Raw genomic sequence first — 26,217 nt, 5'->3', positions numbered from 1 at the left:
TTTTCATATATTTGAAAAATTTACACCTGTAAACAATCACTCAGCTGTTCAAAAACGTCAAAGAAATGGATCGCGAGAAAACCACAATATTCACAAATCATAATTTTAAAAGACTAGGACGCTTTTGGATTAGGACGAATTACAAATGTTCTTTTTTCTTCTAGTAAATTCTGAGTATTCTAAAATTATGCACAATGTTTTTTATTATTTATCGAGAATACAACAACAAAATAACTTGAAACAGTCATTCATACGACAGTCATAAATAGACAACTTTAAAGATCTGTATTAATTTTTTTTTCACTTGGATGTTATTTGGCTGGCATCTTTCAAACTTATACAGGATTGAATACTGCCTAGATAAAGGCGAGACGGGGACTGCTGATTTCACAATATTTCAATTTGCTATATCGTAAATAGTTCTTGTTAGATGATCAACTCCCAGCCAAACTCTCTTAATTTTATTGCTGAGTCACTAAAGACGTGTGCATTCAAGTTATCTTGATGAAAGAATAACTCCAGCCGTTTTCACTCAACTTCTTTCCTTAATCTTATCAGTTATTGATAGTAGAAATCTGAATCAACGGTTCTTTCCGGAGATAAAAGTTCATAATAAAGAATTCGTTCCAATTACGCTCCGCACACAGCGTCACCTTGTTGCGAGTTAACATGGGTTTTCCCAGTCTGTGAAACCTAACCGATCTTCGACCACGACCTTTTCCGCACGTTCTTGTCATATGTAGTCTACTTTTCACCACAAGTTATCAAACTCTTCAAAAACGGTTTAATTTTATTAGATCTTAATAAAGAATCACAAATAAGTACATGATTCATTAGGTTTCATTCCGTGAGCTCGTGTGGCATCCAAATATCGAGATTTTTTCAAAAGGGTTAAAAGTACTTTGTGGCCAATTCCAGCTTCAGATCCACTTTTTCAAGTATAGCGTCTATTTTATCCGTAATTGCGTAACCAGAGCGAGGTTCATCTTTGTCGTCAATATTTCGGGATTAACAACGCTCGATACAATCTGCTTCAACTTATCATGATGGGAAAGGTCGCTGGTAAAAGGAAGGTTGGTAGGAGAAAGAAGTCGTGGCTTCGTAACATTAGAGAGTGGACCGGAATCGCCAGCTTTGCTGAGCTATTACGCAGAACCAAAAATGAGGAAGAGAGCAGGAAGCTGATAGCCAACCTCCACTAGTTGGAAAGGCACTTCAAGAAGAAGAAGAACAACGCTCAAAGTTCCTGATTTTTTCTATTTTACCCCTTTTAAAGTAAAATTTGAAAGTCTCACATTTCTTCATAAAAATCATTCATTATGACAAAACATTTTCACAGTAATTTGCTAACATGTTTATTTATTAACGTCTTTTCAATGTCATTAAAATCAGCTACATATAAATAATACATCCAAAAAGTCTTTATAATATTTAAAGATTATAAATACCATTTGCTGCAAGTCTTTCCCGGACCTATTCCATACCATAACTTAACTACAATGATTTCGTTCATCTTTATTTATAAGTTTTCTAAGACTTTGTAGAAAGTTCTATAGAAAAAGAATACAATTATCAATGTGGCTTGTAGTTACAATGTCGATAAACAAATCGCAAGGACAGTCGTGGTCATTAATTTTGAAAATCCATGATTTTTCTATGGCCGTAATATATAATTGTATGTCGCTGGTTCCTGTGTTTGAAAAGCATTTATTTTCGCGTCAAAATGTAAAATTAGTAATATTGTGAACCAAAATGCATTACAAATAAGCTAGAATTGAGGACAACATCGCCTTATTAGTAAGCAATAAGGACCATCGCCAGGCCTTCATCAATTTGTGTAAAAAGGTTATAAGAAAATTAGAAGAAAAAGTAAAAAAGTTAAAAGGTAAAAAAGAAGTAAAAATTTTAATCCGGGATAAAATCGTGACAAAATTAGTCTGATGTTGGCTAAATACGAAACGTGAGCAAGAAATAGAAAAAGAATTAACAAAAAAATAAGAGACATGTTAAAACCAATGAAATAAAGTAATAAAATAAATAAATGTGGAATCCAAGAAGGGACGCAAAGTATGTATGAAAAAAAATCGAAAGGAATGAAGTGAGGATGAATGAATGGTAGACATTAAAAAGGAAGTAAGATGATAATGAAAATAAAAGATGACGTGAATAAATACATTATTGCAAAAAGATCCCTGCTCACACATTGCAGGAGACGAGAGGCCCAAAAATACTTTATATTGATTATACATTATTAAGACAGCCACTGACCTGTCCCCTTGTTCATTAAGAAATATTATCTATTTCTCTAGATCAATTTTTGATAAGCTGTCGTTTAAGTAACAAGGCTTTTTAGACGCGAATCTTCAATTAATACTAACTGTAAATCAGGAACACTTGATAACTTGCAACTATTTATTGCCTAAATTTGTAAAGTGAAAAATAAGCAATAAAACAATTTAATGTCGTTTAACGTTTATTCTTATAAATAATAACTCTATGCAACGCATCTATGACATGCTTCTAAATGAAAACATAATCACTTATTATGGCGGGTTACAATTTAGTTCAAAAGCCACTAATCTCTTCACACTAATCTTAAGCGTCGGACAGGGCTGCTACACCGGGGAGAACTTTACCTATAAGAAAAAACATACATTATTAATAAGGATGTAAACAAATCACTTTTAAACATTTGCATACAGTTTACAATATGACAAATACGCAGATGTGACCAAACAAATAATAATATCATATATTTGTGACATATTAATATAGAGATTATAACATTATTCGTAAAATAAATTATTATTGATAGTAAACAAAAAGATAATACTAGCATAGAATAAAATACTGTAGATGTTTTCAAGAAATAAAAAAATCTGTATTAACTTGTTTCAAAGCAACATTATTACTCTAATTGCAAAATAGCAATAAATTTTACTAACAATTACAAATTGTTGTTGCCTTTCAATATTTTAATTTGTCCCTTAATAATTAGATCATTTTCATTAAAATTACACGAACAGTGGAAGATGGGAGATAGATCTATAACCATATTTTTTATTGATAAAAATATATAAATAATTTTATTCAATTAAATATGAAAGAAATACATACCTTCGAGCAATTCTAGTGATGCACCACCGCCAGTTGATACATGAGAAACCTTATCCTCGGTGCCCCACTTGGCGCAACACGTCGCTGTGTCACCGCCACCTGTAAGTGCAAATACAGTTATATATCAACATAAAGTTGAATATATGGACACAAATATGGGAAAATAATTGTACTGGGTGATTGTTTAAGGATGTAAAAGTTTTAAAGAGGTGAATGTGCAGTTCATTAGTATAACTATTTCTAATCATTCTGTATTACTGTAAAGTGTGTTTTACTAAATTTTTTTCTGTTGCAAAACTACAGGCCAATGAATTCGGGCAGTACAAAGACTGCGGGAACAGATATTAAACAATAATTAATAATCTTAATATTTAGTAATATGTATTTATGAAACACATTTTCTTATTGTATTATAATTACGTTTTTATTATTTCTGAAAGATGTAGACAGCAAATGAGCTGTAGATTCACCTTTTACAGCTTTTACACCTATTTATAATCACTTTTTATTTGTAATATTTTTTAGTATAATGAATCATAAAACTACATATGTATTATGAGATCTAGTAACTAAACATAATTTTTCTCATAATATTACTGTATTACTAAAAAAAAAACAAGCAGTTATGAGTATTAAGAAATTTGTACGCTATTTATTACTAAATAATTTTATAATGCAATAATTCAAGTACTTGCATAATAATGTTACACAAATTTAAATTTAGAACAATCAACTAAATATTAAGCATATTTTTTTTCTTACCAATAATGGTAACAGCTCCATTACTAGTTGCCTTCACAACACAGTCCATAAGTGCTCGAGTGCCACCAGCAAACTTTTCAAATTCAAAGACGCCAGCAGGCCTGTATAACAAACATTTACTTTACCAATTGAACAATTAACAAGATAATTATTAAGGAAAACTAACTATAATCACTATTTGATATTACATATAATAAATTTTGTATAACATTTAGAAAGAAAATGCTTGAAGGCTTTAAGTTCACAATTACATAAATTGTAAAAAGATTAAGTAAATAAATATATGAATAAAAAAACATTTAATAAAGTATATAATTATATGTTATTTCCATAAACCAGATTTAATGTAGAAGAATAAGTAATTTTTTAATACATACAATAAAATAGTATGTATTAGAGTTAATACATACCCATTCCATACAATGACTTTAGCTCTGGCAATAGGTTCAGCAAAGAGCTCTCGTGTCTTAGGACCAACGTCAAGACCCATCCAGCCATCTGGGATGCCAGAGTCGACATCGGCATTGCCAGCCTAAAAAAGTAAAATTATATCAATATATTAAGTCACATTTTTATATTGAAATGAATTCATTGGTTGGAAAAAAAATTAAGATTTTTCTATTGAATTATGAATATTAATCATTAGTTTATTATTTTAGACAGAATTTAATATTACAGGATACATAATAATCCATACATAGAATAAACTATAGTAAATAAACAATAATTTTTAATCTGGTATCAAAAAAAATTGTTACCTGTGCATTTTCATCAAATTTATCAGCAGTGACAAAGTCTACAGGCAAGTGGAGTTTAACATTATTTTTAGCTGCCTTTTCCACCAATTTTTTAACAATCTTTGCTCCCTCTGCATCATACAATGAATTACCAATCTGTGAAGAAATAAATGAAATGTCTTAATTATGGTATAGAAATTGATAATGATGAATTTTAAACTAGACTCGTTTTAAAGTAAGTAACAAATATGAAACAAAAGACTTACAGCCATGCCCTTAGTTTCTTTGAGGAATGTGTATGCCATACCACCACCGATAATCATTTCATTGACTTTGTCTAGCAAGTTCTCTATCAGCAAGATTTTGTCAGCCACTTTAGCTCCACCAAGGATAGCCAAGAATGGTCTGTAAATTAGTACAATGACTAGAGTTTTTAATAAACATAGGATGAATGGTTATAGGTGCAAAAGCTTTAATGGAGTGAATGTATAGCTTTTTTTTTGTCCGGTAATTGGAAATCTGTGTAAAGACTTTAAATAGTGACTAAATAACTGTTGATTTTGGATAGGGTGAACCATACATTAATAAGCCGGAAATGAGCTGTATGTTTACCCCTTTAATAAATCCTCCTTTATATAAAAACCATTTAACAAAATGCCAAATTAGATGTTACTTATATATACCTTGGAACATTGTGGATGTTAAAAGAAAAATTATTGTTAAAGAAAAAACTTATAGTATGTTTAATTTGTACTTAGTAGTTTTTTACTTAAATTTACCTTTCAGGTTCATGAAGTGCTTTGGCAAAGTATTGCAGTTCTTTTTTCAACAAGAAACCACTTGCTCTCTGATCAAAACCTTCTCCCATCATAGAGCTGTGAGCTCTATGGGCAGTACCTAAATAAAAAAAATCATTGCTGATTTGAAGAATATTTGCTATAGCATAACTATGATAACATACTTTCAAAGAGTGATTTAAACGCACACATTCTGCTGATGGACACAATTGAGAAATGTATGTCATAGGTCATTTTTTAAGTTAACTGCAGCTAATAATAGCAGTTTGTGATATTTAATTAATTATCACCGAAGCATTTTGTACTTTCATTTGAAACTCATAATAAATATTCAATGTGCAGGACATCTTGCAGGCAGCCTGCAAGATTGACCAATGAATTATTAAAGTTATCAGAAAGCACTAGATGCAAGCATTTTCAACAAATCTTATTGTAAATCTTTAGGAATCTACTGTTGAAATTATGTTTTTTTTAGTTTAGTTGCTTTGATTAATTTTGTGGACTATATTCAATAAAAATAACCTATTTAAACCTACCAAAGGCGTCATTGATGTACACATCACCCAACTTCCTCAAACTTGCTCTAAATGATTTAACCTTTTCGGCATCTGCTTTCACTTTGGACCCACTGGCATCAACACCTTTTCCTTCTTCTTCAATATGAAATCTCAAATTTTCTAATAAAATAATAGATCCTGCAGGTGGATCAGCACAAGCTGCTTCTACTTCTGGACCAACGCAGTCTGACAGAAAAGTTACATCCCTGTTGAAAATATTACATATATTATACATTAAAAATACATAAAGTAAATATAGTCCATATATTTTATAAAAATATTGCAATATTACTTATATTCCTAAAAAGATACATACTGTAATGAATATATTTACACATTATAAGCCAGTCTCCATGTATATGCCTAATATTTTTTTTTATTATTTACTAAAAACTCACAGCAACAATAAATAACAATAAATAAAAATTCATATAACAAGGCATTATTGCCTAGCCTACATTTGGTACCAAAAATGTTCAATTCTGTTTGAATATAATGTAAAAATAAGAGTGAAATAAATGATAGATAAGCAATATAAGTAAATATCTCATTATTTTTAAATTAGCGCCCAAAAAAGACTTCTTGTAATTTAATTTTTACATGAGAAATAGTGGTATCACACAAGTCTAATTCGAATTAGTGTGAGAATTCATTGAAAAGTCTGTGTTCATGTAAAGAAACTATTTTACTCATATATTACGCTTACACTAGGTCCATGGAACAATTTGGCCCTGCACAAGTTCACTAAAATAGTACTAAGTCTTATGCTACTTAAGAGTTCAGGGCATCCACAGATATTAAGTTACATCTGCAATGCAATCAACTCTCATATACTCAATTCTGCCTATATTGACATACATGTGTATATATACTATGTGTAGAGTTCTATACTTGGCACATTCGAGGTGGCTTTGGGCAAAAACACAATATAAAATTTAGGTTTTAATTTTTTTTTAATCTGCTGCACATCTTAAAATAGGACTATGGTTGAACTTGTGACGTATGTTTTAAGTTTTTACTTACTTGTTTAAAAGTTTCTTTAGTTCTTCCGCCACTGGTTTCAAAGTATATTTTAAATTTGCTTGTCCATCCGGACGACCCAAATGTGACATAAGAACTACTGACTTTGCGCCTTTGTCTAAAGCATATTTAACTGAATCCAAAGCAGCGACTATGCGCTGATTATTGGTTATCACTCCTTCTTTAAGTGGCACATTAAAGTCAACTCTGAAAGAAAAACGCCGGTGTCCTTTAGTGACCGAGAAGTTAAATTAATTGATTATATCATTTAGCAACAAAACTTACCGCATAAGAACTCGTTTGCCAGCTAAATTTAAAGCATCAATACTAAGTTTATTTAAAGCCATTCTTAATTAATTTAATATATTTAAAGATATTTTAAATATTTCTCTACACTTGCACTGAACGAAGTTCTACAGTGAATGTCAAATTTAACCTTGTTATGTCAAAGAGGTCAAAAATAATTACTATATAAACAAGTATCTGTATGGTTTAATCTAAATTATACCAATTATTTTTCAAAATAATAAACATGAATCATTGGAAAAAAAAAATAAAACATTTTTATATTAAAATGAAAGAATTATTATAAAATAAAAATCATCAAATATTTGTTTCCGATAGTGGTACATGGTGTACTTAGTGTCGCTATGTGGTTTTTAATCGTGGTGACGTAATGTTGGCAGAAAATACGATGCAGAACGGGAGGAGTTCGTTATTTTTAAGTTGGCATCACTGTTTGTTCGTCGCGAAATGCATGCATTGGGACGCTCGCATTTGGAATGTTCTTCGAAAATCTACGTTGATATATATGAAAAGCCGCGAGTGAGTGATAAGTTTTGGAAATTATCTGTCTTAAAGACCGTTTTGCATTGCCATTCAGTGTTCATAAGTGACTGTTTTGGGTGACGAACAAAAACAGAAATAAGTGCGTTGAAAGTTGAAACATGGTGCCGCTAGGACCCGGGCCTGGCCATCCTACTGCACATCAAACTCACGGAGGGCCGTCCACTAATTTGTCCGGCCCGAATTCCTTATCACAAAGTGCTCCGCAATCGAATAAGTCTTCAGTAGCGGTAAGTATTCGCAGTTTTATTTGGTATTTCATTTAACTAGTGACAATCTGGCGGTTCGCACATGTTTATGTAACTTCTACTTTTGAGCACGTGCGATTTGGCGCTAATTTTGATATTTGCTTTCAGAAGCCGAATTACACTCTTAAATTTACTCTCGCGGGACACACTAAGGCTGTGTCGTCGGTTAAATTCAGTCCTAATGGAGAATGGCTCGCGAGCTCCTGTGAGTATCATGGACCCTGTTTTTCATTAATAGATCATAAAATCACTTTATGGTTTTGACGTTACTTTTAATAACAAGTTATTACAATTCGTTTTCGTAGTCTTCGAAATTACAAATAGGTACATGTTTGATAAGGGTGCCCTCAATAAATACATATGCTTTTTTACATGGTATTAAGTGACCTTCAGTGTCAGAGTACTGAATATTTTTTGTAATTGCTGCCTTAAATAGTAGTAGTCTTTTTTGTTCTTGACCACTACTTCAAGAAAAAGTTATTAACTTTGTCTTTATTAAGTATAATGTTATTTTTGAAATTAGCTTTGTTTGCTTTTTAGTAAATATAAACAATAATTTGTTGCCTTAAATAATGTCATATTTTTATAACAATATATCAGAGGATCTTTGTATTTTGTTTTGCAGAAATCATTAGATAATTATTTTCTAAGTTTACAATTTAAAAAGGAATGATTAAGTTTCTTTTTATTTTCATTCTGTGTAGTGTAAATCAGGAAGTAGAATAGTAGTACAAAATATTTTTACATGATCATTTTTATTTACAAAATTAAAGGTTTTATCAACAAAATTTATTGATTTTATTATTCTCTCATATTTCAAATACAAAATTTGTATTTACAAAATCTTTTTTGATTTTCTAATTAATTAAACTAATGCCATGTAATACTATATAATACTAACTACTTATTTGCTTGTAGTATCTAAGTAATGTCTCATTTCAGCTGCTGATAAACTTATTAAAGTGTGGGGTGCCTATGATGGTAAATTTGAGAAGACAATTTCTGGACATAAAATGGGTATCAGTGATGTGGCATGGTCCTCGGATAGCAGATTGATAGTTAGTGCAAGTGATGACAAGACATTGAAGGTGAGATAGATTCATTTACTTATTTTATTAGAAAAAATATTATTACAATCATAGAAGGCATGTGCGGACATTAAGGCGGTTTGTCTAACAGATTATGAGTAATGTAGGAATGCTATTTTGTTTTGGTTGATGGCCTAAACTATTGATTACTTTCAACCTTAATATACTTAGTTACATCATTTATGATATTCTGAATGTTTTACCTACTTAACAAAAGCACTAAAATGCAAGTAATAACATGACTGCTGGTAAGCTTTGGTTGTTAATAAATTTAAGTAAAAGTAAAACTATGTAGCCAAAAATTAATGTATGTTTATTTTTGAGATAAATTATGGAGGTAGCTTCAATCTCTTACTAATAAATCAATGAACATAAGCAACTATTTTTAGGTTGCTTAATCAATTAAGAAATTTTTAATTAGATTCATGGGCCTGAGTTGTTTGTCATCATGTATGGTCTGATATCAAATTAGGTGTGACCCACTGACCAACTAACATCTATAAATTCGATTAAATCTAATGAAATGAAAAAAAATCATTATTTTGACCAAAAATACTTTGAATTCTTATAATTGAATATGTATGTAATTTTAACTACATACATATTCTATTATAAAAATCAAAACTCAAAATTTATCAATCTCAATTCGGGTCCTTTTTATGAAAGTAAAATGTCTCACATGATACCTAACATGGGAAATGTACTTAAATGGATATGCAACTCTATAATTAAAACCAAAATAAATTTAACCCCAAATAACTGAATTTTGTCACATAAATGTGTTTTTCATAACAAGCAAACAATGTAATTTTGATAAAACCGATAATTCTCGCTAATAACAAACATGTTAAATCATAAAGGTTCTCTTTTTTTATTACCCAACATTAGCCGTATTGCGCGACATTTACTAACGCCATTGTACCTTGTATGAGAAAGATTGTGCAACATTTACTCTGTACCTAAGCTTACCAAATGACGTGTTTTTGAACATGGCGAAATTTTTTGGAACCAACAATATAATAAAACTTTCTTTATAAATAGTCCAATATTTAAAATTCATCTGATATAATACTTTAACTTTCTGTTAATAATCAGTTTTATACCAGTTATTATAACTAATTAGTAGTTGTTTTGTTGTTTTAAAATGTGCTGATAGATGGGAAGTCAGTTGTTAGTGAGTTTGGAATGCAGTATTTCTTTATAATATTCACCATTCACTAACATTATAGCTTCTTAAAACACCATACCATTGTAATTATCCATAGATTAATTAGTATAATTAACTTTTTCTTCTAGTTTTATGTTAAAATGTAAACATGAGGGTATTTTGATATCTTTGACTTGACATAATTCTTACTGTCCCTTACTATTCACAATATTTAATTTATTTATTATTTCTTTTGCTTGGTAACTGGAAATATGAATAGAAATCTGATGAAATAGCTGTGAAACATTCTTTAAAAGTATTTCTCACAGTTTTTGAAGTTATCTCTGATTATACAGTCCAACATAGATAAAACAGTTTACTTTCTCCAAATTTTCCCAAGTGTTCCCTAGCATGTTGCACATTTAAAGATGTTAACAATTTCGGTCACTTAAAGATTTATTTTTGTTTATATTTATTGTAAATTATGCTTTCTGTATTTTATTAAAGTCACAATATTTTTATCATCACATTTATTTTCTGAATATTTATATTTACCCTCTATTGATTTAAACCGAGAATAACTTTATTAACTAGAAATAATTGTAGTAAAGTTTATATAGCTATGTTAACAATGCAGGACATAAAATACAAATTAAGAAAGTTGTGTTAAATTTTTTAGGAGTTATAAAGTACAATTTTATTTTTATGCTTCAGGTGATATTGTTAAAAGTGGACTGTTTCTTAACTAAAATAATTTTTCAGGTCTGGGAACTTAGTTCAGGCAAATGTTTGAAGACATTAAAAGGACACAGTAATTATGTATTTTGCTGTAACTTTAATCCACAAAGCAACCTCATTGTTTCTGGAAGTTTTGATGAAAGTGTAAGGATATGGGATGTCAGAACAGGTAAATACTTTATTAAAAACAAAATACTATCATATGATAAGGTTATAATAAGAGAATGGAAATATTTAAAGCAATTGTAAGTCATTAAAAATTATTTTTGTGTGTGATCTCATAGATCTCATACATATACATTGCTATTACAAATAGCTTACTGTAGTCAATTGGGTTATTATGCTGCTACCTATTATATTTATTTTCTTTAATCTCATAGCATTATTGTTAAATTAGCCAATTGGCAATCATGCAGCATGGGTGTCAACTCCATGTACTACATGTTGTATTAATAAATTACAGTGTTGTTCATAATGTTTGACAGATAACATTGTGAACATCATCTCTTCAGTCCATAAACAAATATGACATCTGTACATAAAGGTTTAATAGATGACTGCACTGTATCTATTTCAAATAATATAGATAATTTTTGACTGATGATCTCAATAATGGAAATATTAATAAGCTATCAAGTACATTAGATGTTTTAATGTTAATGTTCTTCTATATATATTAAAATGAATGTTGGTCTATTATGTCCTTAATAGAATTGTAAACCATGCATTTGATCATGTGATGATCTTTAGCAAAGTTGTGCATGGCCTTTAAAGGTTTCTAAGTTGGTATGACCAATTATCGACTGATGGCGCCACTGACATTGCAAAGACTTTCATATATATATATATATATATATAACAGCGAACAAATGGCGCCATTTTGAGTTGTGGGTAATTTAAAAATTTATGTAAATTACGAAATTCATGTCTGGCAAGTATTTTGTTTTTGCTAAATAGCGGATGAATTCGCGGAGCACAGGTAATATACATATAAATTAAAATGTAATTTAAACTTTTTTAGGTAAATGTTTGAAGACATTACCAGCTCATTCAGATCCAGTCTCAGCAGTTCATTTTAATAGAGATGGCAGTCTTATTGTTTCTTCGAGTTATGATGGTTTATGGTAAGTATTTTTAAGGTAACCATATCAAATATTTAATGAATAATAAAACTACTGCTTCAGACCATAGACTCATCATTATTTCTTTCACCAAACTGAGATTTTTTAATTATTAAATGACAAATAAAAATGGCTTTCAACAAAGACAATTTATGCAATAATTTTTTATTTCTTTCCAGTCGAATTTGGGACACAGCATCTGGACAATGCTTGAAAACACTTATAGATGATGATAACCCACCAGTTTCATTTGTTAAATTTTCACCAAACGGAAAGTATATTCTTGCTGCTACATTGGACAATACTCTGAAACTGTGGGACTACAGCAGAGGAAAATGTCTCAAAACATACACAGGACATAAGAATGAAAAGTATTGCATTTTTGCTAACTTCAGTGTTACAGGTGGTAAGGTAAGAATTCAGTGCATTTAAGTTTCAGGTGCACTCATTTAAGAAAATATGAGATCTAGAGTTATATTTATTTCTTGCATTCTCTAATTTAAATATTTTTTTGGCAGTGGATAGTGTCAGGGTCAGAGGACAATCTTGTGTACATTTGGAATCTACAATCGAAGGAGATAGTCCAACGGTTGTCAGGGCACACAGACACAGTGCTCTGCACAGCTTGCCACCCCACCGAGAATATAATTGCATCTGCAGCACTTGAGAACGACAAGACTATCAAGTTATGGAAAAGTGACACTTAAGACTTAATTTGGTGAGCTTTTAATAATATTTCAGACATCAGTAAATTTGGTTTTTGAAGATATGCCTTTTAGGAAAGTTTAGTAATAGCAAACCTGTGAGATCCAGCTAACTAACATACTGGTTCATCTCCTGGCTATATATGACTTAGATTCTTGGAACTGGATGGTAGGCCAATATAAAATTTGTGAGCAGATGCCCCAGAGGAATGCACTTGTAACTCATCACAAAGCGATCATCATATCTGCTTATAGTCATGGGACTGATTGAAGATTCAAACACACAACAAAAATAGAAACCTTGTACTGGTTTTAGTTTTATAAAAGTATTATATCTATGCAATGTTGGTGTTAGCAGCTTAAGATTTTCACTTAAATGGTGGACAGATGACCTTGTTGTGGGATAATGGTGTGGGTCATTTTCAACTGGTTTTTTTAATATATGGTATATAGATGTACTATGACTGAAATGTTGATGAATGATGGTGGTCTATCTAACAATATGATCTTGGGTCCCAAATTAAGAAAAAGACTGGAACATGCTTTTGTATTTATAAAGCAATTTAAAAAAAACATTATCTGTATATTTAGGTAGATGTGTATAAAAAATAAATTAATTGTGCAATTCTTGTTTCAGATTTTCCACTTTACAGTGATCTGTATATTGTGGCTTCATATTGCGAGCCGGTTGCTTATAGCCCTGTGAATAGTTTAAAAATTAAGATACCATAGTTTGTGGTACCACGGACAATCTGATACTGATATTGATCATATTTCGTTAATACACAAAAATCAACTGGAGTTGAATGTGTGCATTTTAATTCATTACTAAGATATTGAATATTTTTGTATCTGACATGCGATTGACGAAAATATGTATGGAAAGTTTTAGCCATTATGTCTTAGTTAAGATTGAGTTATTTAGGATTTTGCTTAAGAATAACTTGTTGGACGCAATTAAAAATTTAGTAGTTGTATCTTGTGTTTTCTTTTAAAACCATATAAATAGTGGTAAAAAGATTATAACCCTTAGAGCATTGCAAACTTGCTAATGTACATTTATTTGTATAAATACCTGAAGATGAATGAACTAAATGGGTCAAAATTGGGCTTGTCCAAGAGCCTCTGGACAAGTAGGCCTTAAAATAAATATCGACAAGACAGATGATAATGTCTATGTTGTACCTGCTCAAATAGTTTTCGGAGGGGCCATACTCGAAGTAATAGACGAAACTGTCCAATTACGAGAAAGAGATTACTCGCCGAATACAACTTTGACGTGGGCTCCAAAATATCTTGTCCAAAATATAGCAATATTTGAAGACTAAGGTCACATACGGTTCCGAGACGTGGTGACCTACGTTAGGCATTATAAAAAGGCTCAAGATCACCCAGAAAGCAATACAGAAAGTTATGCTCAGCTTGGCTTCGAGATCGAATCAGAAATGAGTTTCGCAGAAGAACCAAACTCACCGACTTAAGTCGAAGAATTGCTCGTATAAAGTGGCAGTAGGCGAGGCACAGTCTTGAGTGGCGACACGAGTCTGAAGACGTGGCATTGGTTGACGCCCCACTAGGTGGACCGACTAAAAGCAGGCAGCGCAAGACCGGTTATTGTAGCGATCTTTCAGGAAGGCCTACGACTTGCAGTGGGCGTCTAGTGGCTGGAAAGATTTTTTTGTCGATATGTGGTATTGGGCAAGGAGCAGATTACGAGAGGTTTTAATTTCTTTTTCGTATATTTGGTTGGTAGGATTACGATTACAATGGGAATAAATACATTTAAAAAACTTTTAAGTTAAACGGTTTTTTGATACCCATATTGTGGTGGTTGTGGAAAAATATGTACCTAGTCCATCATATTGGAACGGCGTCCATCTTGAATTTTAAATTTTGACATAATCATCGTGTTTTACTAGTGTAGCCCTTTCATTAGATACCCATATTGAAGGGGTTAAGGAAAAATATGTAATCCGCCATTTTGTATCGGCAGCCATCTTAGATTTATAATGTTATTGATTTTATTATATTGTATTCTCATCTAAAATAAATGTGTGTACCAAAGTTCAGATCAATCTGACAACGGGAAGGTGCTTAAATTTCAATTTCTAATTTTGACCCAAATAAAAAAATAAATTCCGTACGGGTCGAACTAAATAAAACCGTTTAAAAACAGTCAGTATTGTCAAGTAGCGCCCTACTTGTCCTAGGCGATATTGCTACTAAAAACTGAATCGTGCCTTGGGTATGCGCTTTGCGAGACTAGAGGGCGTGGGTGGCGCTCTATGTTGTTATTTTGGCGCCCATTGCCACGCTTTCTTAAGGTGTAGTACAGCGTCTGCGGTAGCTCTATAATTATGGTGGATGAGAATCCCTGGAGGCCTAATTTTGGTTGACGTATATTAAGACAACATTGTCATTGTGGGCTTTTTTATGACCACATTTCAGTGCATGTTTTGTTCTTAAGGAGTCTAGGCAAATCAGGTTTGAAAGCAAGCTTCGAGCACAAGGACGACAAGTCTGCAGTTGACTAAGGGAGAGCTTTATTATTCTTTCCGGATAAAGGGTAGCTAGATCGGAAATCGTTCCTATTACTCTATTATCGCGAGATAAAAAAATTTGAACTATGTAAGGATTTTAGTAGGTATATGCCCGACATAGAATTCATACGCTGTATATCTGGACATGGAAGGAAGTTTTACTACAGTACCCTTTCTTCCAATCTTCTTAAAGAGGTCTACGCGATGAATTCGGGGTGCTCTGCTCCAGATATATTTTGGATACGTGATGGCGCGAGAGGTAACTCTGCTCGCTCTATATGATAACGGACGGGAAACTACAAACGCTGTTTAAGACTGAAGTACAAGGCTAACTCCGTTAAAAGTATGAGAAAGCGTTCCCGTAGTTTTAAGAAAAAGACGCCGGAGAGAGCCGGGTATACCATGTGGAAATTATTCACGAGACAAAAGACCGAGTTCTTTCATGCTAGAACGACTGGAGTTATATGGCGATGGTATTTTCCCCGTAAAACTAAAACGAGGGTAGGTTCATGACAATGTCATAAATAGATTGCTTTGGTTTAACATCAATTTTTTTACGTCTTCTTTGTATTCTTTACAGGATACTTTTTAATTTTAATGTCCATTTATAAGTGTTCCACTTGTGTAGAAAGCGCTTTGCGAAAAACTAATCGAGGCTGATGAAGAACTTCATGTTTCAAGTTCGACTTGAATTCTTAAAAAAAACCTGAGAATTTTTTGGAATTTTTTTATAACAATAGTTTCGTAACTAATTTTATTTATTTTTGTGGGTTAAATTTTTTTCTTCTTTTTTCAATACATTTAGAAAATAAATTATATATTTAATAAGACGTCTGCGTAAGCGCATAGAAAGTTTTTTCGCATAACTTTCCAAGTGGCCTAGTAAAGGCGTAATAATTACGTTTCGTTATAAAATGAATAAACTCAAAAATAATAACGTGTTTGTATTTTCAGTGAAGTACTTAGAGATATATATATTAAGAATTATAATTTCACTGCGCTTAATACTCACCAAATCCCCGAGGTCTGACCCAATTTATTAGACTATCCGCGCAGTAATAGGATAGATAATTTATACATATCCCTGAAGATTAACTTAAGCTGTTTTTCTAAGACTGCGAAATTGATAGCTTCACTTTTAAAAAAAAATTAAAACCACGACTGGGTCGAGTGATATGTTGCATTTATATACAGGTTGATTGGTTATAATTGTAAAAGCTTATTGATCAGCGAAAAATCTATTTTCAATTACTTTGTATAAAGTGACCATTCTCAAGTAAGTTACATAATTTTTTTCTATAGGAATGCCACAGGCTAATAACTTCTGGCCATACGCAAGTCTCCAGGGACAGAGAGAAATTACTAATTATTTTTTTATGTAGGTGCGGCTCGGACAAAGTAGATAGTCCGGGTAAAGCGGATAGGCAGCTTTTTGGTTACCTGTAGATTGTTAGCTTTACAAGTCGGGGTCACACGATCTCTTCGCCTACGTCATGACAGTTAAAACATTAAAATTTACAGCGTTCATACGTCGTAGTACCAAAAATAAACATTTTTAATTTGTGCTTTTCTTTCTATTTAGAACAACTTTGCATACATTATGAACTTATAATAATAAATGTTTGTGCAACGAAGTGTGTTGTGAGGTTTCAATCGAAATATTGTTCTGCACTGCGTTGGTTTATTGTTTGAGTATTTTTTTACATATTGAGTACGGTTAGGTTTTTGTGAAAATGGTCCTTCAGGGCAAAATGGATAGGGCAAAGCGATTACGTTACCCGTGGCGGTTAACTATGGGTACAATTTTTAGTTTAGTTGCAGGGTAGTGTTTAAATACATGTAAAATAAACCAGGCTTCGTGTCCATGAAGGCTATAAAAATACAATAAATATTGTAAAATAAGAACAAAAATCATTCAAAACCTTCTACAGATATCTTAAAAAAGGGGTCCGAACTACTTTTGTAATTAATCCAGATCAAGAAAAAAGTCTGCGAGTTTTTAAAAAAGCTTGACAGTTTGTTTTCCTAGTTGACTCGTACTGATTTTATGTTGGCATTTGGTAATGACATTGTGAGATTGTGCGGTCACCACAACGTTCTTCTATAGCGCGAACGAAGGGATGTAATAAAATTTAATTTATAATAAATACAGTCACAGACAACATGATTCAACGCTTCCAGTGTCGTCAGTGCACATGGAGCCTGCACATAGTATGGGAGACGAGGAAGTTACTTCTATGATAACTGCTACCATGTATTAATGATATATGCTTTTACCGTGAAGGATCGGCTTCGGGCAAAGCAGACAATCGACAGGATTCTCTTTTTAACTTTCTTTAAATACTATATTAAGATATTTCGATGGTGAACGCATGAGATCTCAAAGTCAGAACAAAGATGAATTATAAGTGCAAATAAAGGTAATAAAAGAATTGCCTATAATAATTTTATTTTTTGCCTAATGTTACTTTGGATATACATTTTACCTGGTTCTCTGCTATTAATTTGAATTTTGACAACGCTTTATCTTACTATGTTATCATTACTTCGTTTATTATTTCTGATACTATTGGATTTTGATAGAGTGTAACATACAATAATTGAAAGTACATAAGGTGTATAATAACTAAAAGTTTTTATATATTGTTACTTCTTCAATCGTAGATAAAAGAAACTTAGGAACAATTGCTGCAGTTTTCATATAATTCTTCGTTCAGTGTTAATGCAATCCTTAATATTAGCCCCTCAAGAACAACTGACCTCTTTCTCTTGATCACTTCATGGTACATCCGTCAACTAATAACTCTATGTAAACCGAAGATCCGAGCTTTTGTAAAAAGTAAGTTTTAGTTAAAAACTCAGCACCCTATCGTCTTAATTCACAAAACCTGTAAATATTCACAAGGCAACAGAGACCTACCGTCATAAAAATATTGTTGAAATTATGTGTTATATAAGGTTATATTTGTAACCTCAGATAACAAATTTTAATTACTTTATATTAAGGTGATAGTGTGATGAGAATTATATTTGAGTGTTTCTTAGTACATGTTACAGAAACACAGTCTTTAGCACTAGGTTAAGAGAAGTATGTTTAAATTAAAATAGTTCTCGCATCCCCTAAGAAAGTTTGAAGCGAGAAACTTGGAGCCTAACTGATGAGTTACACGATATTTCATTGTATTGGAATCTGTTAAAACTTTATTCCAAATTGGTTTTATATTAAGATTTTGTAATTTACATTCCATATTCTTGTACGAATTAATTAAACAATTTAGTTTACTTATAATATTAAAGTAAATAATTACGTTTAACGTTTTGTAATTCTATAACAAAATAAAGTTAATCCTTTCATGTAAAATGTAAAGTCGTAAGAATACCAGCTCTGTGAGAAAACCAGCGATGCGTGCGAGGAAATTAGTACGTAGAGTTTAATTGAAGCTTTATTTTGTGCTGACGAATTACTTTTACTTTGTGAAAGCGAAGTTGGTAATAAGAATTTAAATTAGACTACGGTCACAATCGTAGCGTTATGCGCAAGGTGTTTTTATAAAGCATAATGTATATAAATACTAAGACGCCTAACTCAATCCTGTAAAAATATTCTGTACATTAAAACCCTTTTCTGGGTAATGTTTCCATGTATAGTGACACTTAAATGTTTGGCACCAGGGATTATAGTGCATATAAATGTGAAAATTTTTTTTGCTGTGCTTTTTAAAGTAAAATCTTCTAACTTTCGCTGCTTGCTCTGCTATTTTCATCATTTGTCTCTATAAGTAGATAACTATCCATGTTTTTAAATATATTAAAATACATTCACAATTAAAAGTGTTTTATGTTTTTGTATGTCTACGATTAGTTTAATTATATTGCGTAAAAATATATTATTATTTACTTTATGATTACTCATTCAATTCTCATTTCTAGTATTTATAGTTTTCCTATCTCGTGTATGTTCCTGGTTCTAGATGCATCTCTGAATGGCTGAGTTAATTTAAAATGTTTAATAAAAGTAGTTCAGAAAAATTTCTTAGTAATGTAAATTATACAAGAATATATTTAAGCGAGCAATTTTATGTATTTCTGAACGAACGAATTTTCGTAATTTTTTGAATTATATATTATATTGAACTTAGTTAGTTGTAAAACATTTAATAGTTCAACATAATTAATTATTTAATCGGTAAAAGGTCAAAGTTTATGGTCATTTAAACTTGGGTGGGGAGAGTTTGGGAAACAATGAAACGTCGTCCAATATCCTTCAATGTCGTAAGACTAATGTGTGTTACCTGTGTTCACCTACGGCACTGACACGTAATCTCTCACTTCGGGCCTCATGGGCAAGCACACAGTATCTGATCGGGAATAAGGACCTCCGTAAACGAACGAAAGTAACCCACATAGATAAATCGATTTACAAGTTCATATGGTAATATGAGGCATGGTGAGAAATTCTCGTAGAGTCAGCTGGCGTAGAACGATTGTAATAAATACTCAAGAGATAATTAAGAGGTCGCTTAAATTGTCTAAGAGGCTTTTTGTTAATTTAATCGTATTAATTGGAACCGTTGTACTTCTATATACAATAAGATTTCCATTAATTTGACATACGCGTTTTATTTAGTCGATTTAAATTACATAAATTCACAAACTTTTATTGATCACATTTATTTTTACATAAACCTCTTGTTTAGTATACACTTACACATCCATAATAAATACATTTGCTGATGAAAAAAATTTATGTCAAAAGATATACGTCGCTATGAAAAATGCTTTGGATAAAATCACTATGGGATAAATAAAACGATGGTTCTAATTTTGGAATGTTAAAACTATGTATATGGTATTACAGTACAGAATACATTCCCGTGTAATATACGGAGAATCATATAATAAATTTCTTAAATTTATTAAAGTTCGTTTAACAAAAACCTGTATCAAAATCTTATTATAACGTGAAAGATTCTTTAAGTGATAATTAAGTTTGAGGATGAATTGTTCTAGTATTGATAAAAGTGAATATGAAAAATCCGTCTTAGTTTTTTGTGGGTTCTTTGCTAATCAGGTCATGTTTGAAACTCTTGTAGCTTTTAGTTGAAGGATGTCATTTTGAGGTAGCTTAATCTGATTTTAGTTTCTATACAATTGAGCTTGTCTAGTTTTTTAATCCGCCGTACATTTAAAGGTGAAGAAATGAATAAGGAGAAAATGTAATTCATAGCAGTTAAAAAAACTGTATTCTGTTCCATTCCTCTTAAAACACTTTATCTATTCATAGGAGTAGTGAAGACACTACCATTATGAATAAAAACTATTATTCAGATTTCCTAACATCGATGATTTTTTGTTATTTCCTCTCCCGACGATCTCTCTGCTGCGGGTTGCAAGCTGTTTTCCGAATAATAAATACACATTATTCAACGTTTTCCCTTCGCAGTATTGAGAACGGGGTCTTAACTTTTTATTTATGAATAATACGTGCTGTTACATTTTAAATAAATCATTTCAAATGCAAGATTGTAACACTTTGTATACTGGCATTGTAAAAATAGTGTTCAAAGAAATATTTACATCCATCGGTATTCGGTTTCAAATACTGACTCAGTGTTTTTTTAACTCAAACCATTAAGCAAATATTGAGGATTAAAATCGATTGGGAAGGTGATGTGTTATAGAATAGGCATGTAATAATTATCCCATCACAAAAGGAATCCTTGTATAACGTTGATGCTGAAATATGTCACTTATTTTTTTTTTCTATTGAAAAGTGCCAAGAAAATAACTTCAGACAGTACGATAATTAATTAAACGTAGTGTTAACAATAATATATAATAATATGTAGTAATTGGAATTTTTAAAAGGATTTGTTAATTACATTGTCATTATGTGATTCATTATTTCTGAAACGATTTTTTTTTTTAGTAAACTAGTGTTTTTGGGTGTATATGTATAATACATATATACACCCATAGATACATAATTTAATGACAAAAAGCTACACATTCCATTTACACACAACCATTCTGTTTAATTATTGTCATTATGATAAAATAAGTTTTAAAATTATATTTTCCTTCCTTATTAATAATTGAGTAATAAATATTTGACTAAAATTCTTTACGTATATAAAAATGCTATTACTCAGCGTTGTAATATCAGTTTTGTATCAGTTCAATGAAATTTTTAAAAATAATATTTACATCTGATAATAACGTTTTGCGTCGTGCTAGCAATTTCTTAAGGCAGTTCTCGTCGTCGTTCCGCGTTGCAGCTTATGAGAAAATTAATTTACAAAACGTACCTTCAGGATATTTAAACGGAAAAACATTACAAATTGAAAACTTTAATATTTATGTAATAGTTGTATTATATCTTGAAGTATTATATCAACTTATTAGGCAAATGTAAAAAATACTTTCATACGCATTTTTGACTTCAAACATTGTTTTTTCATTACTGTAAATAAATATACTATTAATATTTGTACACATAAATGACTGGTACTATGATTCAAGATAACACGGAAAAGTAATTAACAGTATTTGAAATTTTAAAGTCTTGGCTTTATATATTACTTTTCTCCAAATCCCACCTTTAATTACGGTAGCAAGCAGTAACGGTAGGCCATAGAAATACAAAAATATAAATGTCTGGGTCCATTACAATATTACGAGTTAAGTCATATTCTAAAAAGTCTAAAACTTAAAGAGCTGGATTTCATGAACATTCTCGAGCTGGAGATCCTTCATTAATTTTCAGCTAAGCAGCCGCAGCACAGAGGTGGAGGACTGAAATTAGCGATCGTGGGTTGCCGGTTCGATTGCCGGGATACAATTTTATAAAATTCACACTTTGTTCAAGTTTGCAGAGGTTGGGCCGCAGCTTCCTCTGTATACTATAATATCACACTGCGATAGCCAACCCGCCTGCCAAGCTTGCCCTCCAGTGGGCGTCTATGGGTTGAAACGACAACGATTATTATCTTCTTTCTTTCTTTCTTGCCACGTATAAAAATATAAAAATCTTGAACTTATACCTTAACAATCATTAAAGTCAAATTCATTAAGTAACTACACATAATATGCAGTCTATATTCTCATTAACTAAATGTCATTGCTCTAGACACTGTAATTTCTGTTACACAAGCTTGTTAGATATTACGTCAAATGCATGTTACCTGATAATCCTTTCTATTAAAGCAGAGACTTGTTACTATATTTATTTTATTTTGTTTATTTATTATGAGGAATTTCAGTTTAGGTATAGTGTAGAAAAATTATGCAATGTAAATCATAAAATATATAATATTTTTTTGTAACATATTTTAGGAACTTTTGGTAATATACTTTAAAATTTGAAGGCATTGTATTATATATATATACCATGTTAAGTCTGTTTATTTTTCTTGCGCACGAAAACGTTTTAATAAATAAAATTATAATATTTTATTATTATTACAAAGTGACGACACTGGAATCATTCCATTACTGATACCAATATTAAAGTATACAAATTCATGGTAATCCATAAAATAGTTACCTTAACACAAGGTCAAGATGGGGACAATATCTATTACCAGCTTCAGCGAAACTGAGGAATCTCTCTGTGGGATCTGGATCACTCTAGTCTTTAACTATTTCGACAGTAGCACGAGGGTTTTAAGTAGGGCTTACAATACCAGGATTCCGGGATCCCGAATACCTGAATCTCAGGCGATTTTACTACTTTTTTAAAAACCGGTATTTATGTAAAAATACCGGTATTTCGGTATTACATTAGTAGAAGAAAATTGAATTTATGCACAGTGTAAATCCATTTTAAAATAACATTGATTAATTACACGATTTTTTTTAAAGATATACAGACAATTTAATTGTATTAAAATCTATATCAGGCCCATTTATAACAAACTGAGCGTAGTATGGCAACATCGAGAAGCGGCGGTGTCGGCAATACAAAGCGATTGCTTATGTTTTACGTCCACTGCCCTATGCACAGGTCTCGTTTATACAAATACATAAAGTATGTAACACGAAAATTATTAAATTGTTTAGACTAGATTGATTCATTATGCAAATCAGCTGAAGTGTTTACAAAGAAAAATTGAACAATTAATTGTTTATGTTTTTTAAAGAGCATACTTTAATAAAGAAAACGCAAGTTATTAATATTAATTCATAAACATTATCAATTTAATTATATATTTTGTTTATTTAATTATATAATGCCATACGGGCCTATTATATGTAAAATGTAAGATAGAATTTAATATTGGATTTCATATATTATTTGTTAACAAGTCAATATAGCAACTGAGATAAGTAAAATATAACTAGTTATTTTTTTTATTAAAAATACCGGTTTTTATAACGGTATTAAGGTATTCCAAATTTGAAATAGCAAATACCAGTATTAAGATTTTAGTTCGGAATACCGAATTGCCGCTTACAATAGTAAGTCCTAGTTTTAAGGGTAGTGTGTATAACACATAAGTTGGGACAAGTTATCCAGAATAGGACAACGCGGTGATTTCTAACTTGGACTTGTTGGGTTACCTCATACTTCGTAGAAGGCCATCACGGAAGGGGTTTTAGTTTTAGGTTGTTCTCTACAGAGGCCAGATATCTTGAACATCTGAAGGATTTACCTTCCGAAATAAAAAAAAGTCTGATGATAAGTAGCCCAATAATTTGTTCTATCAACACTAATAGCAGACAAGTAATTTCGATTATCTACTTCGGTTATAATTTTCCGTTGGAACGTCAAACCGTCATCATATTGAAGTTTATAATATTAACGTGGGAGATTTTATAACATCTGCATAGTTAGAGTTTTAATCTCATCTGTCGCGCCATTTCGCTCGCCGAGTTAACTTGGAAAATTAGTTAATGAGAAAAGTTACTCGATTTCGTTACAAACTGTCAGAGTAATCAGCACCAATTAACTTAATAAGAGATTATAGTCTTTGGTTGTTTACTTTTTATAATTGGGGCGCGAGACGAATCGCTTTTTAGTTTTGTTGTTTGGAATTTGTTAACAAAAACAAATATAGACTTTATAATTTCTTATCACATAGTTTGATTCGTAATAGGTATAAAAACTTTAAAGGGATGAGTGCATAGCTCATTTATTAGTAAAAATCTTTAAAGCTTTCACACCCATTTATAATCATCATGTGTAAAGTGATCACTCTGAAATAAGTTATTATAATTTATTTTTTCTATTGGAATTCAAGATGCCAATAATTTTTGTACAGATAGTGAAATATAATGAATTTTTATGTTGTAATTCGAATTTTGAAATATCAGTTCTTACATTAAAAATAATATACATTCTATACTGTTTCCGAAATCATTGATTTTTTATAGGTTTTGCCATATATACATTGACAGGAAATGAAATTAATTCCCCCCTTTTAAAGTTTTCATACCTATAGCCAATCATCGTATAAAACAGAAAATTACATTCTTTTCTAAAATTTTAAACCATCTTTATAAAACGATGAAAATTCGTGATTGATTTATAGGAAATCAAATTGTGTTTTCATCAGACGTTAAAAAATAACGTCCTCTGAACTTATACTTTTACGCAATTTGAATATACTAAAGACAGCTTATATTTATTTTTACGTATTTTTGTATTCACAACGGTTTTTTGCTTTTGATGAATTTTCCTTGTTTTTTATACTAAGCTACCAAAGTGAACAGTAGAAAGTTTATTATATTATAATATACATAAATAAGTGTTGGATGCTTTGTACCGATTTCCCAAGGGTTTTTTCGGGTAAGCCAAAATGTACAGGGTTGAGTATTTAATTCTGCTTAAACTTTAATCATTTATTACTTTCGTAACTTTATTTTTTGTGCGGTATAATAAGAAGCTTTTGTACCAGCTTTATTATTTTTTTAATTTAGTTCTATTATGGTTATTACATTGCATCATTTGATGGTCTGGTTTAGGGAAGTCGTAGTTATTGAAATAATTGGCTGAAACGTATGGATAATAGCCAAACTTATTTTTATCTTTTCATTATTGATCACTTAGTATATACTTGGATTTTGTTGATAAACACTCAAAAGCTAGTAGGACAATGTATTGGTAAATGCGCTGCCTATCTTTTATACTTTTAGTCTTAGTTAATATCCTATAAATGTGCAATTTTGTGACTGAGTAGGAACCGGTCTTTATTATTTTATGTTCATTATATATTCAGAATAATATAATATATATTGATATGATATTACTAACTTTTATTACAATGATATTGCAATAATATATAAGCCGAATGTCCCTAAATTTATTCGACCTAACGAGTATTAGGGAAATCGCAGTACAATCTCATCTAAATTCTATAACCAAAATTGAGTCGGACGAAATTCAAATTAGAGTGCCTTTCTTGTATCTACTCATAGTTAAAAGAATTCCTTTTATAATTGGATTATGGTTTGAACCAGTAAATGTTTGAGGTAACTACAAAATTATTTAAATTTTATTGTCCTGTTTTCTCATGATATGTTATACATCATTGTTTTATATTGCTAAAAGGAAGTTCACTGCAATCTCGCTTGTTTTTTTCAATTATTATGAGAAATATACTCCTTTAAAGAGTAAAACTTGTTATATATATTACATGACATTCATAATAAAAATGTCTTCACGATAAAAGGTTTCAAATTAGATATACAATCTTTCAATAATTAATTTTAAAATAATTAAAAGATTAAATGTTTAAGCCTAAAATGGTCATAGTATCAATAGCGATCTTTCGGCTTTCGTTTGATGCTAATT

General features: G+C 30.9%; 2 protein-coding genes across 2 annotated transcripts; one reads left to right on the top strand and one right to left on the bottom strand.

The window, feature by feature from the left end:
- Positions 1 to 2,461: 2,461 nt before the first annotated feature.
- On the bottom strand, positions 2,462 to 7,415 carry Pgk (phosphoglycerate kinase). The gene is made up of 10 exons (XM_068773107.1): positions 7,276 to 7,415; positions 6,994 to 7,197; positions 5,950 to 6,176; positions 5,396 to 5,513; positions 4,883 to 5,021; positions 4,638 to 4,772; positions 4,290 to 4,411; positions 3,880 to 3,980; positions 3,118 to 3,216; positions 2,462 to 2,636 (listed from the first exon to the last, which is right to left on the bottom strand). The coding sequence occupies exons 1-10, from the start codon at positions 7,335 to 7,337 to the stop codon at positions 2,596 to 2,598; spliced, it is 1,248 nt and encodes a 415-aa protein (XP_068629208.1). The 5' UTR covers positions 7,338 to 7,415; the 3' UTR covers positions 2,462 to 2,595.
- A 315-nt stretch (positions 7,416 to 7,730) lies between these two features.
- On the top strand, positions 7,731 to 13,846 carry wds (WD repeat-containing protein wds). Its single transcript, XM_068772462.1, has 8 exons — positions 7,731 to 8,066; positions 8,193 to 8,289; positions 9,027 to 9,172; positions 11,082 to 11,226; positions 12,079 to 12,181; positions 12,358 to 12,589; positions 12,697 to 12,896; positions 13,520 to 13,846. The coding sequence occupies exons 1-7, from the start codon at positions 7,938 to 7,940 to the stop codon at positions 12,883 to 12,885; spliced, it is 1,041 nt and encodes a 346-aa protein (XP_068628563.1). The 5' UTR covers positions 7,731 to 7,937; the 3' UTR covers positions 12,886 to 12,896; positions 13,520 to 13,846.
- The last annotated feature ends 12,371 nt before the right edge of the window (positions 13,847 to 26,217 follow it).

Source organism: Battus philenor, unplaced genomic scaffold (genome assembly GCF_028537555.1).
Source record: "Battus philenor isolate CCGP_79_NKW_IND1 unplaced genomic scaffold, ilBatPhil1.0.hap1 SCAF_5, whole genome shotgun sequence".
Lineage (NCBI taxonomy): Eukaryota > Metazoa > Arthropoda > Insecta > Lepidoptera > Papilionidae > Battus > Battus philenor.
This window is presented reverse-complemented; position numbering and strand designations above follow the sequence as displayed.

Bases quoted from the DNA above. Each gene is read 5' to 3' on its own strand.
- wds (XM_068772462.1), top strand. From the start codon at position 7,938: ATGGTGCCGCTAGGACCCGGGCCTGGCCATCCTACTGCACATCAAACT. The intron at 9,173-11,081 runs GTGAGATAGATT...ATAATTTTTCAG, and splicing joins GTGATGACAAGACATTGAAG to GTCTGGGAACTTAGTTCAGG. The intron at 11,227-12,078 runs GTAAATACTTTA...AAACTTTTTTAG, and splicing joins GATATGGGATGTCAGAACAG to GTAAATGTTTGAAGACATTA.
- Pgk (XM_068773107.1), bottom strand. From the start codon at position 7,337: ATGGCTTTAAATAAACTTAGTATTGATGCTTTAAATTTAGCTGGCAAA. The intron at 3,217-3,879 runs GTAAGAAAAAAA...TTGCACTTACAG, and splicing joins TGGAGCTGTTACCATTATTG to GTGGCGGTGACACAGCGACG. The intron at 2,637-3,117 runs GTATGTATTTCT...TTTTTCTTATAG, and splicing joins ATCACTAGAATTGCTCGAAG to GTAAAGTTCTCCCCGGTGTA.